This window comes from Empidonax traillii, unplaced genomic scaffold (genome assembly GCF_003031625.1).
Source record: "Empidonax traillii isolate 1590-97213 ecotype Southwest subspecies unplaced genomic scaffold, ASM303162v1 scaffold223:size1722714, whole genome shotgun sequence".
In the NCBI taxonomy this organism is placed as follows: Eukaryota; Metazoa; Chordata; class Aves; order Passeriformes; family Tyrannidae; genus Empidonax; species Empidonax traillii.
Window position 1 is genome coordinate 1,264,127 of NW_020955416.1, and position 18,439 is coordinate 1,282,565.

The window sequence follows — 18,439 nt, forward strand, 5'->3', positions numbered from 1 at the left end:
GCACTGCCAGTAAACATACAAACAGGCCTTTATTGTACAGAGACCTTTTTAGTCTTTCTTTTGAACAGGACTTCTTTGTCAGTAATTTCCTTTTCATTTGGCTGTTCACACTGACTGTCCTGCTGCTGCCCAACACTCCTAGAATTACCAGAGCCCCGCCCCAAGCTCCCTGAATGCCTTTTTCCAAAAGGAGATTTCCAGCCTTGTTGTCAGATGTGCATTTTCAGCAAGCCACATGTCTTGAGCAATGCAGACAAAATGCACAGAAGGATGCAAAATCATTGACATTCAGAGCTGACTGTGACTGGTGGGTTTGTCCCGTTTCTATTATTTATTTTACAGAGCTAAGGGAAGGCATCTCACCATGTCATTGATGGCTCCCATGGGAAGGAAGCTGTTAATTAGGCATTTTGATCTCCCTCTCTTTGCCCAGGAAATGTGACAGTAATTACTGTGCACCATCATTCTGCCAATTTAGATACAGATGAACATATCGGGCTTCTGAAACTTTTCTTCTCTGTGTGAAGTGTAGTATAAGTGTTTTTTTCTGGGACACATTACTGGAATATTACAGACATGTTCAAATTATGTTGCTGAAGACAGCGCAGGTGGAGGCTGAAAAGCCTCTGGGGCACTTCTGGAAAATGTTGGGATTTCACCATTCTCTGTTAAGCTCACTATAGAGGTCCTTCCCAGTTGTCCTTCTGCAGAGAACCGGGAATGAAGGCACAGAAATTCCGTCGCACATCCCCTACCCTCAGTTATGTTCTTCCTGACTCTAAAATATTTGGTAACTGCTGTAGAGACCAGTCTCTGTGGGTTTTTCTGTGGCTGGCCCTATTAATCACTAAATCCAGTAAGACAAAGTGTTTTGTCCAGCCATAACCTCTCTGAGGGGCTGGCTCTGCCCTCCCACCTCTTCTTGGGACTTCAGAAATCAGTAATCAAAAAGTATTGGTAGGAGCTAGAGGGTCTGACTCACTTTTGGGCAGAGGAAACACGCCAAAATCATTGCCTGAAAGGGAGTGGTGTGAGATGAGATGACCCAAGCGAGCAGGTGTTGACTCCCATGTCTGGGAGTCAGACAGGCAGAGAACATCAGTCTCTCTTATCCCTGAGCTCCCCCAGGAGTGTGCCGTTCAGATTCACTGGAAAACCGTGTCTCAGAGCAGGAGCAGTAACACCATTGCAGTGAGCTCCTGTATCACCACATCAGCGCTACATCTGGCCGAGAGAAGGCCTCAACTAGCCCTTTCCTTTGGGCTCCCTGGTGTTTTGGTTCACTTTGGTGTTTTCTGGTTACAAATGAGCATCGTAAGAGGGAATTGCACAAGCAGCTGTGCTTGCTTAAGAAGTGAGAGTGTGTTGGCCTGGCAACCAGCGTTTGCTTGGTGCCATCAGTGTTCCCAGAAAATGTAATTGATAGCAACCTCAGAATGCAGTGAGGAGCAATGAGGCTGGGCTGTGAAGGAAATAGCTTTCATAAGATGTTGTTCCAACCACACCAGTGATTCAGATCGTACTCCATGAGCACCGTTTATCAGAGTTGCCTTTTGAAAACACCTGCAGCCATTCTTGGGGGGCTAGTGTAGCCAGGATAGCTATTGCTGCTGAAGGATGAGTATCCTGTCAAACACAGAATGCATTCTGGATGTTAAATTTTCTGCTTTTGTCTCCCTGTTGTCTGCTTGCCTCTGTCCCCCTTTCTTGCCATCCGTGGTTGGCTGCCTGCTCTGATGGGGACTGTAAATGCAGACTTTGCTGTTCAGATCTTGACCCTCCATCACTGGCACCAAATGAGTGACTGGTGGGGCAGTTGTGTCTGGAGGCCACGTTCTAATTTGTGACCTGTTGTGCTGAAGTTCTTTTCGCTGTGTGGTGTGTGGTAGGAGGCAGCTTGTGCATTTATGAAAGGGGGTTGTAGCCAGGTGGGGGTCGGTCTCTTCTCCCAGGTAATCAGCAGTAGGACAAGAGGGCAGGGGCTTAAGCTCTGTCAGGGGAGGTTTAGGTTGGATATTAGAAGGAAGTTCTTTCCAGAGAGAGTGATCAGGCATTGGAATGGCCTGCCCAGAGAGGTGGTGGATTCACAGTCCCTGGAGGTTTTTAAGATGAGGCTGGATGTGGCACTGAGTGCCATGATCTGGTAATCACAGTGGGGTTGGATCAAGGGTTGGACTTGATGATCTTGGAGGTCTCTTCCGACTCAGTTAATTCTATGATTCGATGATGGCAACATAAAGGACATGCAGGAGCACTGGGCAGTATTTGGCACTGGGCAGAGGTCTCTGTGAGTGCAGCTGGAAGGTGCTGGGCACTGTGCCAGCATATAATCTTCCTTTCCAGTTTTGATCTGGGGGCAGGAAAATTAGGAGGAAGGTTCATTACTAAACAACAGAGCCTTTTTTTACAGACACACAGCTGCTCTTGTTTCACGCAGAGCTGAAATGGCAACTTCTCCTCTAAAGTCACCTTGAAAGAGAAGCAGCAGGTTCTTAGGTGACAGCCTGGGATGTGCTGGTGGGCATTGCCGGCCAAATTTCCAGGCCCCTTGCCCTGTGCCTGGAAGTGTGGTCATTAACCTGGTCATGCCTGTGCTTCACAGATCCCTTCCTCTGCTTTTCCCATCGCAGAAGCTCAGGTGTGTGCTTGGTGGGCATTCCTTGGCTAAAGGACAGGTTAGCCCGGCACGAGGTGTCTGTCCCCAGGTCCCTGTGATGGAGGCAGGTCCTGCCGCCGCATGGGCTGCACACCGGCCCTTCCTCACCGGGCACGGCTTTAGCCTTTGGAGGAGAGGAGGCTCACAAAAATGAGAGTCACACAAAGTCTGCTGCTCCTGCAAGGAGTGCCAGGCATTGCTGATTCCTTTTTTCCCCGTTGCCATGCCAACATGGCCCCACACGGAGTGAGATCTCTTATTAATCTCCACCGAGGGAAAGTATGTAGCCTGGGAGCTTATTTAGCATTCAGGAGTGCACAGGCTCCCTGTGACGGCTCTGAGCCACAGCCAGGCTGGCTGACAAAGAAAAGGGGGATTTAATTTTTTTCCTCCTTTCCTCTAGCATTTGCTTCTCAAGGTTAAGGGAGACAGGGAAGAGACTGGAAGCACTTTCTACTGGAGTTCTCACTCCACAGTCCTCACTGAGGCACAGCTTTCATGGAAATGGAAAAGAAATATTACTTTGGGGCATATTTTCTGTGCAAAATACAAGTATGAGAGATATATATGCAAATTTCTTGGTTTGACTCACCCTGATGAGCTACTCTGTATGAAGTTTGGAAAGCAATCTGGGTTTTAATTTGAGTGAAACTCAAAGGCAATATTAGATGGAAGCGAGGGAGAGCTCTGTTTTTCCTGGTGTTTCAGTCTGTGAGGTTACAACATAGAGAAAAAAATCATCTCTTCTCTTGCTATATTCGTATCTTGGGTAAGGACAGCAAAACTTGGCATGTGCTGGTGTTTTGGTCTGGGTTTTTCATTTTGTGGAGTTGCTACTGGTAGATTAAAAGACCTTATAATGATAATTAATACAGATTTTCTTGCCTTTGCCAGCTGAAGGGATGGGAATCAGCATAAAACGACTGGCATTAGCTGGCAGATGAGCCCTGAGGATCCAGTGCTTGTCCTTCCCAAAAGCTGATCTGGAAATTCAAAGGCAAGACTCAAAGTGAGAGGTCTTTGTGCTGGTGTTTACGCTGTCATTTGTTCCTTGAGAGATGCTGAGCAAAGCATTTACTTTTTCTATAGACTGACTACAAAATAGAGTCAGCAGTGCTTGGAAAACCTCCTCTGAAGTGATGATGTAGAAATGCAGTTTTGCTTGTTTCTTGGGGTTTTGTTAGTACTGAGGCATTCCTCATGGCATGCAAAAAGCACAGGAAACTCCAAGCACCCCAGCTGGGTACGTTAGATCATGGGAGTGATTTCCTGCTTTGTGTGGAAAACACCTGTTCAGAACTTTAGTTTAAGTTGCATGCAATATATGGAAAATAACCATGAGATATCATTAGCTTCAGGGCAGGAAAACCTGTTAGCTCCTTCCCAGGGAATCATTTTCACTCAGGACTGCGTAGATTGAATAGTTCATGGAAATCAGTCTCCCTTGGAGGCACTGTATATTTTGGGAGGTGAAAATAAACCCCAGGTATTTCACTTTTTGTTCCTGTTTCTTTCCTTGAGACTAATTCATAGTGATATATGATCAGTTTGGTACAGCTCCCAGCAACCCATATAGCCCATGGCACTTGGGATAAAACTGATCTGCAGTCAGGTCCTCTGTCCATGCTGCCAGTGCTGCATAGATATGACAGTCTTACTGATGTACTCAAAGTGTTTTCATCCACAGCTTTGCACCAAATATCAGAAGAGGGAAAAGAATTATCTGTGATTGTTGCTTTTTACCCCAAATTCAGAGTATGTGCCACATCTAGGGTAGTACAGGCTGCACAGGTTGGTGGTGAGCTGTAAAGGAAAATAATCCTTAGCTGTTCCTGTCCATGAATTGTTTTCTCTTCCCTTTCCCTGTCATTCTTTCTCTCTATTTAAGAATATATTGTCCTTCTCACCACTTGCTCTGTCAGCTCTTCCTTCTCTCCCTCTTTTCTCACTTAGATTGTCTCTAGCTTTTTTTCTTTTGTTCTTCACATCTACTCTCAGCTTTATCTCAGCCATCCAGTGTAGCTCCTCTGTGACCTGGAATTCCCACAGCTGGTCGTCATTTTGAGTAGACTTGGGAGCTCTGCTTCTGGATGCAGCTCTCTTGGTGGCTGCAGGGACCTCCAGCCCTCATATCAGTTCTCACCACAGCACCCAGACGTCCCCAGAACTGGGGCTGCAGAAGATTGCAGGTGTTTAAATGCCCACAGAAGACAGCTCTGTCAGAAGAAGTGGAAGAGGTAGTTCAGAAGATCACAGAGTTACAGAACAGCCTTAGAGATCATCTAGTTCTGAACCCCCTGCGTGGGCAGAGATACCTTTCACTATCCCAGGTTGCTCAGAGCTCCATCCAACCTGGCCTTGAACACTGCCAGGGATGGGGCAGCCACAGCTTCTCTGGGCAACCTGTGCCAGTGCATGGGTGGGCACAAAAGACGCACCGAGGGCTTTTGTGTGCGTCTCTCACATCTCTCTCCTTCGTGGCATTTTCCTGATCACATTGCACAAGTAGAGGTGTGAGCTGAGGGTGCCCAAGGGTGGGCAGGCAGTGGATGGGAGCAGGCTGTATGGGCATTCAGGGGTGAGTCCTAGTCAGAGACAAGGTTCCTTTCAGCTGGGGCAGTGCTAGAAGAGAGAGGGAGAGACGGCAGAACTGCCGAGCTTGGCCGAGAACCGCTCTGGACATCTCTCCACGCCACAGCCCCTGTGGGACTGAATTAATTTGTACATACCTTGGGCCTGCTCTGCTCTGCCCCTGTGTGGAGTCATTGCACACACTCTCTTGGAAGTGCACAGCACATGCTCAGCTGGCAGGAGAATCACACCTGCCTTGGTACAGGGGCTGGGTGGGGCTGGGAGGAGATGAGCCACGCAGCTGCTTCTGCATTGCAGAGCCGGGCCGGCAGCTGAGCCTGAAGGTGAACAGGGCACAGCGTTGCTGCATTTGGTGTGTGTTAAATATCCCCTGACAGGTTAAACCGGCATTCTGTTGGCATTGACAGCGTGAGTTTCAGTCCTCCTGACTGGGCACAGCTAAATCCCACACAGTGTGTGCACAGCTTAATGCTAATTTTAAACTTAAATCCAGCAGTTTATATAGCATGCTTTGAATTTGTTTAAAAAAGATTACAGGAAACACTGCATTGAAAAAACTTATAAGAAAGTGTTTAATGCAATCTGAAAAGGAGCTAAAAATTAATTTTAAGGGACATCACCTACTGCTGTAGGTGGCTGAAACTCCATTGACTTCTACAGAGGTTCTTAAAAGACTGTTTCAAATGTTAACTTGTACTTAAGTTAAAAATAAATACTGATTTAAAAGCGAGTTAAAATGAGTTACCCATTACATATATTTACTCACAGAGGATTAAATATGTGGTTCTTTGTTTTGAAGCCAAAACAATTTGATTTTTTCTGCATGAGTCCTAGGGAATTCATATTTTAGGAAAAGATTGATAGAGCTGCTTTATACATTTAGGTGATGTTTTGAGCTGATACCAAATCCTAGGAAAGGCAGTGGGACCTCACTGCATTGCTCTGGCTGAGGGTGTGGTGTTGTCTACTTCAGTATTGCGTGCTAGCTCTAAATTGAGTTGCCCATGCATCAGACAAAACAGAATGGATAGCTTTTCCCACCTCTGACTTGGCTGGGAAATGCTGACAGTAAATATTTTGTTCCAGGCAATAGCCTTAAGAAGATGTGACTCAGGGGATGCACAGGGAGCAAGTATTTGCAGTAATGAGGGCTCATTTTTAAAGCGTTGCTTTATTGTTCTGACATTTGTATGACTCCTTTTTAACAGACTTACATCTTTCAAGGCGGGGCTGGGGAGGGAGCTGATCCCCTGGTGTTTTGTTCTCCAGCTGCCAGACAGCATGGCACAGGCCACTGCCTAATGAACGTGCTGGGGAGCCACAGGAGGGCACTCACTGGAGCTTTCTCAGTGGCTCCTAGCATGAATCACTTTGGGTTTTGCCACTGGAGATTTGGACTGTGTGAGCAACTCTCTCGATGAAGAAGGTGATCGGGAAGATGCAGTCGGGGCGGTGTCGCTCAATCACACGCAGAACGTGTGGGAGCAGTCCAAGGACAGGCAGCCCGAGCTTCCCCAAGCACTGCACAACAACCCAGGGGGCACTGGAGAGGCACCCTCCGGCCTCCTGTTTGTACCAGAGCACAGCCAGTCTGACACCAGATGAGCACCAACCAGCTCGACTCTGCTGTAATGCAGACAGCGTAAGAACCGTGGAATCACTAAGGTTGGAGACGACCTCCAAGGTCAAGCCCAGCCGTTTTTAGGGGCTGGATAATGGTGGTTCAGCTTTACAATCTAGAGGTTAAGGAGGACATAGGAGAGACTTTTGAATACCTGAAGTACCCCAAATCACAGAGGCCTAAGCTCTTTGCTGTGCGGCTCACCAGGGTGTGAAACTGCTGTGTCAGGCACTCAGTGGTAGCTCATCTGTTCATGCTCTTCTCACATGGTGACTGCAGTACATCCTTCCCTTAAGGCAATCTGAGTGTTTATACCTTGGGAATTCAGTCAAAGTTCTTTCTTTCCCAAAACACAAGCCTTTTCTGACCCGTTCTGTTGGTTAGCTGGTGAATCCTGGTGATTAAATTAATCTCATTGATGCTGCAGTAGCTTAAAGTCAACGAGTTTATTAGGGAAATGATACTTGTCAGTTGTGTTGTGGTTGCATTGAATTTAAAAACTGATGTTCCTATTATTTGCCTTCATACCTCCTGCCAATTGCTATTGCCAACATCCAGATCAAGGACCTACTTACAGCAAAATATTTACACTCACAAAAGCCTTTTGAAAGCAAATATTTGAATTCTGTAAAGCTATGTTACTGCTTTTTTCTTCAGTCATAAGCACTAATCTATTGGCATTATTTGGGGTTTATATAACTTACTCACACTGCTTTGATTGCTGTTGTGTGTTTCTCTTTTAATCCAAGTGCAAAAAGGCAGGACTTAACAGTTGTCATTATCCCAGCGATTAAGTCTTTGTTTTTTCCTCCTCAAATATCACTGGGTGACACCTGGGTCTTTTGCCCCAACGTTTCAGCAGTCTCGACTGAACCAAGTGATCCACCAGCTTCCAGGAGAGCTGAGCGTGAATTCAGGGCCTGTCCTTAGGGGACTGGCTAATGCCTCTAAACAAATCGAATAGCTATTTGCTTTATAGTCTTGCTGCACTTGGAATTGCAGTACCCCGGGGGAAAAAAATCCATAGGTCCTGTTTGCTTTTCAGATTGTCAAAGATAGCAAACAGCGGCTTTGTATCTTTCCTTTCTGCAGGAATATGAGGGGTGTTTTGCCTCACTAAGCAGTGCAGGTTGCTCTGTGCTTTTGTTGTTGACTGGCTTCCACTGTGCCAACAATTAGTGCTGGTTACCTTGGAAACTGCTCTGCACCCCACTGAGGATTTTGACAGGCACATTTTGACTGAAATTGCTTTGTTTTCCCAATTCTGCAAGCACACATGAGCTAAGCCTGTTGCTGTGCTCTGCCTGTGTTCCTTCCCTAAAATGTCGCAAAATTAATGAAACGTATTGTTTTATCCTTTCCATCTGATTGCAGTTTTCTTCAGACCTTGCTTTAGCCTCAGTGCTCAGGGAGCATTAATTACCCTTTGCTTTAACCAAGCTGACTTTTAATTTTCTTGATGGGTGTGTGTGGGGTGGCACTGTGAATGCATGAGAAGTTTTGACACAATTTTCAGGCTCCTCCTTTCTGTCCCTCCTTCCTATCATCCCTTTCCTTTGGTTTTCTCCTGGAGCATTTGTTGTGCCGTGCAGTTCCAGCACATTAAACTTTGTTTATGCCTTAGATGAGTTCTCCTTTACAGAGACCAGATGGCACCTTCCATGGCCACGGCAAACTCAAGGTCTGCTGCCACTGTAGTGGCATCAGAAAGAGGGGGTGGTGATGCTGCTCAAGTCTGGGAAGAGCATCCTGGTGAAACTGGGGGGATGTGAAATGCTTTTTCCTTTTAGGAGGAGCTGTCCCTGTTGCTGTGAAATGGGTTCCCAAGTGGGGAGAAGTGGTAGATAGGAGGGCTGAGTGATCTGGCTGAATGGCAGTAATGAAACACAGGCAGCTACAGGCAGGGAAGGAGAGGAAGAGCTGGGGAGACAAACTCTGGTCTGACTGAAGCAACTGTGGCCTGAGAAATCACTAGCACTGTTACCTGGGGTGACGAGCAGGCTGTTTCCCAGGGTGAGCTGTACCAGCCCTGGTTCCTCTGCCTGCAGGATCCTCATGGCAGTGCCAGGTCAGGTACCTGCAAGGCAGGGAGATGCTGTGAGCCCTGCCCATAGGCAGTGTCTCCTCTCAAAAACAGTTCTTAAAATAATCATAAAACATTGCATAGAGGGATAGGGAAGAGAGAGAAGATAAAGGCACTGCTGGACGAGGGTTGTCAGAGGCAAACAGCTGAGCCCAAGGAGGTTGACCTAGGAAGTGGTATTCCTAAGAAACTCAGCTTCTTCATGGAGCCCGAGGTCATGGTAGTTTGGAAGAGAAAGAGGAAGAACTGCCAGAGGCTGAAGGAGAACCATTTAAAGGGCACAAAGGAACAGACACCACACCCACACGTCACTGCAGAGGTGTGTCACAGATCTGGTTTTTGTCCTTGCCTTTATAGTTGCCTGTTTTTTTTCTGGAGATATTTGGTGAGAGCTCAGACACCTTTTTTAAAAGACTCTTGCCACCATCTGTTAATCTGTCTCTGGGGCTGGTAGACCTGTCCATTAGCAGAGTTAATGGACTGGAAAAGTTTCCTGGGAAATGAAAGTACTGTAGGTAATGGATTCAGGTGCCAGTGGAGACATCTGCAGCCAATTGACAACTGCAGCAGCATCAATAAGAAATGAAGGAGGGATTTAAAATGACATCTGATCCCAGATCCCGTGCTCTGCTCTAGCCATGCTTTGGCACATAACCTCATTCAACTGCCCCTGCTTGAGTCTCTGTCAGTGAAGGGGGACTTAGGTGTCTGGAGGAGTGTCAGTGTGATGCCTACTGCAGGTTAAATGGCAATGCCAGAGCGGCTGGGGTGAGGATTGGGCAGCTGGATTTTCTTGTGAGGAGGGGAGCAGCCTTTGGACACAGCAGGCCTTCTAAACCCAGCCAAGAGGAAAGGCTGCAAGCTCCCCACACCAGCAGCAGCTGGTTCAGCGTGCCCTGTGCATCCCAGTGCTCTGAAAGAGTTTATGTCCCCGAGTTACCTGTGGGGCAGGGAGATTCCAGAGCTTCTGATTTGGTATTTTGGGGGCTGGGGTTTATAGAAGAATTGGGCCTACTTCCAAAACCGGGAGAACAGAGTGCTTACTCGTTTGAGTTTTAACTTTGGTTTTAAATTAGTGTAGTACCCCAGACAGGTGCCTGCCCTCTCAGCAGGGCAGAGTCCTCTGTTCCTGCCAGGGAGCAGTCATGGCACTGGCAGCAGCTGGGCAGAGCTGACCCCACAGCCCTGTCGGAGCTTGGTCTGAAGTGACAACCTTCAAGGGAGCAGCAGAGGGACAGTCCCTCTGTGTCAGCTTCTGGCCTCGCCCTGCCAAGGGGCTCTGGAGAACTCGTGCTGAGGGTCTTTCACAATGTCTCCTCTCCATCAGGGACATCACATCCAAGGACTGCCTGTACTTTTGGGTACTGCATTCCTTGAAATCAAACCTTGAAGCTCTGTCTGTGTCCTGTATCACAAGCAGATGACATCTTGCTAAAAAGGAGCAGCATTTTACTCTCTGCAAAATGCAAAGGAAAGGCATGTCGCTATTCTTCGTTCTGCTGCAGTATAACGTGAACCTGAGGTTCTTGTGCCTTTAAGAAATACATCTATTTGGTGTTAGTTTTAATATGTTAGTGCCACTTCTGTTGCACAAAGTAGAATCAGAGGGAAAGCAGGGAAAAGAAGGAAAAGGGGAAAAAGGAAAAGAAGGGAAAAAAATATTTACAAGGAAAACTATGTCTAATGAATCCAGAGCTTTTAGGCTGTGAAGAATTTGTCTGGCATCCAGGCTGGCTAAGTCTCTTTTTTCTTTTTTTTTTTTTTGTTCTGTATCATTAGGCTTCCTTGAACTTTAACTGAACCATGAGGAAACTATGAAAAGTCTCAATAGCTGCCCTGTGAGGATTTGACTTACCCATTGGATCTGCTATTTATAGTGTCCATTAGTACAGAAATGTCTGTCCTTTTGCAGCAACCATGTATAGGAAAAGCACTGCTCTTCTGGTGAACTGCCCGTGCCTCCTGTGTCATCCGAAATATCCATCAGCAGAGTGTTCATAAGCCTTTCTCGATTAAAAAAACCCCTGCCAAACAAAACAAACCAAACAAAAATAAAGCACAAACCCAGAGGCCATTTGTATTTTTATTTACTTATTTTGCATAGCATGAAATTGAAATTTCCATTTTTCAGGAGGCAACCTTTCACCCCCAGACATATCTCCCTGTGGAACATTGTCTTTGTCCCAAGGAAATTAAATCAGGAGGAGAGCTGAGATGGTAGGAGCTGTCTTCCAGCCTTGGAGAGCTCAGTTGCACCAGAGAACCAGGCTGGATGGGAAGAAGTATAAATTCTCTAACAAAAGAGATCATTTTTAATAGGAATCTGTCTTACCTTGCTAGGAGAAGGGTTGCAGTAGCTTGGCTGATGGAAAGCAGTTGACCAAGTGAGTTTCCTTTGGATATGCTCAAGGGCACTAAATCTGGTACACACTTGCATATTCTGTATCAGAAATTAATGGGAGCCTTTTCTTAAATTTTTCGTGTAAAAATAAGCTTAAAAAATTTATTCTCTTAACAGTCTGCCCCGTTGAGTCTTGATTTGTTCATCTGAGCTAACAGCATAGACTCAATGATGTTGCTGTTGTCGGTGGTGTTGTCATTAACAGATTCATGGAAATTTTGGCAGGAGGGTTGGTTGTGTGTCACGTCCTCCCGGTGTAAAGTGGTGGCAGGAACTGGTGCAGGGTCTGCTGGAGCTGTGGGGACTCTGCAAAGCTCTGAGCTGTTCTCCGTGCTCACCAAAGCCGTCAGAGTGACACTTTTTCGTGCTCTGAAAAAGCAGGATGTGAACAGGGCTGTACCAGGTATCACAGGATGCTTTATGGGAAAGCAGTTTATGTCCCACCCGTGCAGGGTGCTGCAGCACACCGTGGCTGGCGTGGGGAGGACACCACGTGCTGCAGGAGGAGGACAGGCCAAGCCGCAGGTTTGTTCTCCAGGTTTTCCCTTGTTCTTCGCAGGCTGCTTGTGCCTCAGAACACAGGGAGCTGTCAGGGCCTGTAAAGATTCCAGATTTGTGTCCAGTCCACTGCTCTGCAGCAGCAGCACCGTGTGAGAGTCTGGGAGGGTCTGGGAAGTGTCTGTTCTGTGTTTCTCACAAGAGGAAGGAACCAAGAGGGGCTGAGAAGCTTCCTCAGCATCCAGCAGCTGTGGAAGCAGGAGGAATTCAAAAAAGCCCCAAAATGAGGTGCAGGCCTTGGAAAGGCAGCTGGGAAGATGGCTGGGCTTTAAATCGATATCCCTGTTCTTTGGTCAGTAGGACTGGCCACATGCGTGACTTGATTGATGGGGTTATGGTGCTCGATTCGATCTGCTTAACCACAGAGGGGAGGTTGATCTCACACTGGGGGCACGTTGTTGAATGGAAGAACAGAGAACTAGAGCTGCTGTTTGCAGTCTCCTTCTACTGGTGGGTAGCTATATCATATGTAGTCTCTTTCGTAAATGTATCAAACCCCATCTCAAAGCCAGTTAATTTGTTTCCTCCTATGTTGAAGGTTGCCAGCACTTCATACCACTGACAGTGGGAAAGCAGCATCTTTGGGTTTCTGGTCTGAATTTATCCTTGGCAAGTTTATATTCATGTGTTTTGGGGTTAACAGTTTTTGCAAATCAGCTTATTTTTTTCATTGGTTGTTAGTTCTGACATATTCATCTATCTCTGTTGCTGGAACTGTTGCAGTCACTGCCCTACAGGTGACCAGTCAGGAGGGAAGTGAGTTGTAAGATATAAATACCAACAATTAGGAGTGTTCTTTGCCAGTGGGTGGGGATTTTTAATATCTCATTAAATAGTTTGGTCAAAAGAAAGATTAACCGAGCACTTTGGTTTTAGACAAACGTGGCTGTGAAATTCAAGTAACTCACATCTGTGTTTTTTTGGGGAGGGGGGGAAAAAAAATGAGCTTTTCTAAATGACAAACAAAGAGGAATAACTTTACATTAAAAGTACAAAGGCAATCTGTAAGAGTACTAGCTGTGAAAAGAATTCACAATTAATCTAATGGACAGCGTCCCTTGTCAGCATGGTTGCTGTGAAGTTACATGTAGGGCATTGATTTAAATATACTTGCCCTTCCTGGCCAGTCCTTGTCTGAAGGACACAGTAATGGGTGAGCAGAGAGCTTTCATCGCTGCCCCCGGGATGGTGATTAATGGGGGCTCTGACAGCAGATGTATCGACATCTGCCATTACAAACCTCTGTGCCCACGCGAGGGCTGGGGCAGCGCTGAGGTTTTGTTCTGCTCTCAGGTGTGTGCCCAGCAGTGGAGCTGATGGGCTGGGACCGTGCAGCTTGTGGCCTTCCCTGGGGCTCAGCTGGGACTGCGTTGGGAACAGCTCCCAACCAGCACTGCGGCAGAGCTGGAGATCGTACAGAGATGTTACTTGGCCCTTCTTTTCCAAGTCCCTCATCAGCGTACATGACTGGCTGGGAAGTGCCTTTAATGCATACTGAGTGTGTACTGTTGAGGAGGAAAAAGCACCCAGAGTGCATGTTAGAATGCAGGTCTCTTCATATATTAAATGTCAAGAAATCCCATTACTCAGCTGACCGTTCTACCCCTGTTTGCAAAACAGTACCTGCAGAATTTCTTCTAGACATTTAATAAATGATCACCTTAAAATTTTGCAGTTGCTGCACATTGTCTCTATCAGAAAGAACGTTTAATAATGATGCTTTGTGTATTTTGCTGTAAAGGCTGGGCTTCTGAATTTTATAAATATTCAGCATTTTCCGCTGAGATCTTTGGAATATCTGGTGCTTCTGTTTTATTTTTAATTGATTTTCTTGTATTTCAGGGAAAAAAGATTACCTTTTAAAAATGGATTAAGTCAGCCTCCGTTTTTTATTGATTAACCTAATCTTTATGATTTTAAAACACCGTTCTGATTAGCATGCTTTTCTTTTTTTTTTTTTTCCTTTTTTTTTTTTCTTTTTCCTGACTTTGCTGCTGCCACAGAAGAAGTGTCTGCGAGGATAGTACAAGTAGTAACAGCTGAAGCTGTAGCAGTTCTGAAAGGTGAGCAGGAAAAAGAAGCCCAGCACAAAGATCAGCCCGGACCTCTACCTTTAGGTAAAATGAGACAAAGAATGTTCCAAGTAACCTCGTGCCTGCTAACATTTTGTGTGTGTGTGTGTGTGTGTGTGTGTGTGTGTGTGTGTGTGTGTGTGTTACAAAACACAGCTCCAGCCGTGTGTTCACACTGCTCATGGGTAAACCACAGCACCACGGGATAAATCCTGGAACCACATGGTACTGATGGCAGCATCCTTGCATTCCTGGCTCTTCGTGCCCTGTGTGTTCCCTGTTTGCTCTGACAGCAGTTCTCCAGCTGGTTTCTGGCTCTCAGTGGCACATTTACAGTAACAGGGGGTGTTCCTGGGGGAAGGGTTTGCTCCTTGTGTTTGGGGGGACCGTTTGTGCTCAACCGTGTACGGTGGGAAGGATTAATGTCTGGAGGCCAAAGTGGGAGGAGAGCAGATAAAAGGCAGTGAGGCTTTGCTGGCTGGGGGGGTAACTGCTCAGATAGATGGAAGGGGGGGAGCACCTCAACGGGAAGCAGAAAGGAATGGGGCATGGCAGGTGAGGGAAGAGAGGCATTAGCAGGGTGAGGGGAGGTTGTGGGAAAAGGAGTCACACGTGGAAGAAGCAAATGCCAGTGGTCTAAACTGGGAACAGTACCACTGCCACTGGTCCATGCCGTGTTCCCATCCTCCTGCTGCCTCCTTCGTGAAATGTCTCTCTGAAATATGTGTGTATGTACATGTATGTGTGTATACATAAAAAAGGTAGGTATGCAACCATTTGTACCTGAAGTGCTTCCTCCTTGGTGCAAAACTTCTGCATTAGCTCAAAACACGTCCACCAAAGGCCAGAGAAAGGCCATAGTCTATCCTGAGGTTGGGAAGTCTTGCAGACCTGCCCTGGACAGGTTCTGCTGAGTGCACCTACATTGTCATTAAATCAAAACAATGCCTCCTGGTATTTTCCCCCCAGACACTCTGCTTGCTTCAGTGCAGTGTCTGGACCTTATCCAGAGATGAATTAAAGTCAATGATTAGCTTAGAATATTGGTTGGAAATTTGGTTCCCAAGGTCTTTTGCTTCATTGAACCATCTTTGAACTGCAGCAGGGACATGTGTCACCTGGTAGTTTCATTCTTTGGAGACACTCAGTTTTACATGGAAGTCCCCAGTTCTGCAGATCACTTCATACATGTTTAAGTACAGATCTCTTCACTGGGGCCTGGGAGAGGCAAAATGGATAGTCACTTCCATCTAGTTAGATAATTTATTTAAAAAACACTGTGAGAAGTTTGTCTTCAGTTAACACCTGTTGGTGTTATAGTTCCTCTGGTCAGTTGAATTGTGATGAATTTATAAATACTCTGTCACTGGACAGCACATCTTAAGGACAAGTCCCATTCAGTCTTTTCCAAGCCACACTAAAATCAATAGGAGGAAGGCTGTAAAGCTCTGCTGTGGCTTTGAAAGTGGCCTTTATATGCTTGGGAAGAACCCCTGAATTGGAAACCGAGATCTACTTGTTGAGAAGTGCCACTGATAAAACAGGTCTGTTGGAACAGATTTGTTACTTTTTTTTTTTTAAGCATTGGTTAAGCCCCAGGAGTGGATCTGTTTTTAAAGAAGAAGAATTCTCAAAATGATTGGTAGGAGATCAGGTTATTCTGAGTTCATTTAAGAAGCAGTTTGCTTGGGATTTCATCGTACTTGAATTGAAATAACTGAAAATAAAATCATCTGGTTTCAGCATCTAGTCTTGTGACTGGGAGTGAATCTAAACCCAGATCTAAGTGCATCTAGGTTTTCACTCAGATGTGTCTTGCTCAACTGAATCACTCTTATGTCACGAATGACACAAGTTCCCTATGCTGATGTCTTTTGTTATTAGACAAACAATATTTGCATGTTTTCTATGATTAACCTTGAAGTCAGCGGAGGAAAAGAAAATGTGAAGAATGATTTTTGTTTATGTACTCAGGGGAGATTGAAGATATTGGATGCCAATTTCTGATAGCTGGCATTAGTTTGTAATATCTCTCATGCTCAGGCACTTTATTTCTGTTGCCTTGGGTGACTAAAGGTTTTCTGAGAAGCAATACTGATTTAAAAGATTATCTTTTATTTGATTTTGATATTGTACTCGATGACCAGAATCATGTAGAAAATTCACACTGAAAACCAAACCGAAACAAAAAAAAATTCCGAAGCCTGTGTATTCTGCAAGGGTGTGTCTGAAAATGCAGTAGGCATGAGTCCCCGTTGGGACTGATGGGATGAGGAATTATCCTCAGCTGGGCAGAGCAGGCTGACTGCAGCTTGCGTCACGCGTTGGTCTTCCTGCAGTTAATTGCTGTATCTCATTTTTACCATTCAATTTCTAACAGCAGTTGAAGAGTCAGCCAACCTGCCTCCTTCCCCGCCTCCGTCACCAGCTTCTGAGCAGACTGGAGCTCTGGAGGAAGGTAAGGGTCTCCTGGACATTGCAGTGCACAGCTGTCAGCAGAGGGATGAGACATGAATCTAAAGGATGGGGGAATCAGAAAATGGAGATACTTTCTGCACCTTCATGTGAAAAGATTAAGGCATTCCCAGCAATAACTCCCCATCTGCAAACCAGCTGCAATGCATGGATGAGGTAGACACATGCACAGAGGTAACTGGCAGGATATGTTAAGTATGTCCATACTAAAGAAAAAGAGATGATGCTGCTCACCTTCTTGTCTTGTTGTATGCAATATGAGCCGAGGTGTCTGCTGTCCCAGTGTGGTCACCAAAACTGTGATTCAATATGGGTCATCTTTATTTTTTCTTAATATCTGTTTGGCTGCCTTTTTTTTTTTTTTTTTTTTAATTACCATTAGCTTTGGAATCTTAAATGCATGAAAGCAAGGAGATTCAGAGTTGAATCATTTCTTTGGCCCTTGACCTGTAATTCATGCTTCAGTGCCTGCATGTCTGGGGGGTTCTGTACACAGAGTGCAGCAGTCACAGCCCAGTCTCACAAAGCAAATTTCTATTCTGTTCTGCACAACAAACGTTTGATGTCAGCAGCCCATAATCACCTCGTTTTCCTCCTGCTGGAATCTCCTCCAGTGAAGAACTGAAGTGTTGACTGAACATTAAGCAGGGGCCTAAATGGCAGTGAAGTTTTTGCAGTGTGGGTGTGTGCTCAGTGCTTTGTTCAACAGAAGACAACTGCTGCATCCAGGCCATCCCTGCAGGGGGACAGCAGTGTCCAAACTGAGCCATAGCACGGGGAAAAGGGAGAAGGATGTGGGTTTGGAATCTCCAGGGGACTGTCACTTGAACTCTGCCATATCAGTAGCATCTTTTTGTGTCCATTTATTTCCCTCTTGGACTTTATTTTAGCATTTTCTCTTTGTTACATAAGTGCATGAAAATAATTTCTCCTCATCCGCTGAACAAACTTTGGTATTTCAACACACAACCTTTATGAATTTTGCCAGTGGATGGTTGTTATTTCATGTGCTAGCATAGTCTGACTCTCAGTTTATGAGACACTGCAATCAGGCATGTTCCATCTTGCAGTCGTTTTTGACACAACGCTATTACAGGCCATGTTAACAACAACATTGGTCAGTCCACTCTACTTGAAATACCTACTGGATGTGATTAGTAGCCAAGATCAAGAACTTGATTAATTGATTATTGTGGTTTTAAAGTAAACATGTGCCCATTTTGTGTTTAAAAAATATTACAGTTCCTAGACTCATCAATCACCCAGAGGTAATGGCAGTCAAAACTGCTGGTTGCAAAGATAACTGATAAGGCCTCAGCAAAGGTTTTTACAATTGTTACCAGGATTTCACCATTGTTTTCTAATATATAGTTCACTTGGCTAGTCCAGTATACGCTTTTTAATTTTTCCTATCACAGTAATGGCCATGTTCTTCTGCTTCAGGCCAATGTCAAGGTTCTTCCTTTAGCCTCAGGCTGAGGATTAAGTTTGCCTGCTGTTTCCATCAGCTGTATTATTTGCAGGTATTTTAGGATTTTGTAAAGTACTTGTATTGATTATTTGTCAGGAGGTTGTAAATTGCCCCCTAAGCAAATTGAAAGCATTTTGGTACTAACACAGGAAGGTGGCAAAACACTGTACAACTGGAGGTTATTACCAGCTGCCAGACCTAGATCTGCATATGACTCAGCAAGCCATGGAACATTGTTGGTTTTCTCCTTCCTTGCATGTAGAATTGAGTTAATATAATTACTTACTAATAAGTAATATATTACTTACTTACCCTGCAGGGGTGGTTGCATGAGCTGAAAGGTCAGTGTTTGGGAGATGTTTTTGATGATTTACAATGCCACAGTTATTAAAAACATTGAAGACTTTTCCATGACAAGATTTTGATTCAGCTCTTCCATTTTTCAGAGCAGATGGCCAGTTCATAGGGGAAATAGGGATAGAAATGATGTGCTGAGTCATTAATGCACTC

At 45.4% G+C, this 18,439-nt stretch overlaps 1 protein-coding gene across 27 annotated transcripts in view; it reads left to right on the forward strand.

The window, feature by feature from the left end:
• The window catches only part of MAP2 (microtubule associated protein 2), a 99,824-nt gene that overhangs the window by 34,143 nt on the left and 47,242 nt on the right, over window positions 1-18,439 (forward strand). For 18 of the 27 annotated variants that reach the window (XM_027887843.1, XM_027887852.1, XM_027887853.1 and 15 more), the window contains exons 3-4: window positions 13,915-14,028; window positions 16,364-16,441. In XM_027887843.1, coding sequence (XP_027743644.1) covers window positions 13,915-14,028; window positions 16,364-16,441 — 192 coding nt within the window. The remainder of the gene's footprint in view (window positions 1-13,914; window positions 14,029-16,363; window positions 16,442-18,439) is intronic. The other 9 variants (XM_027887847.1, XM_027887858.1, XM_027887864.1 and 6 more) reach the window with 5 other exon arrangements.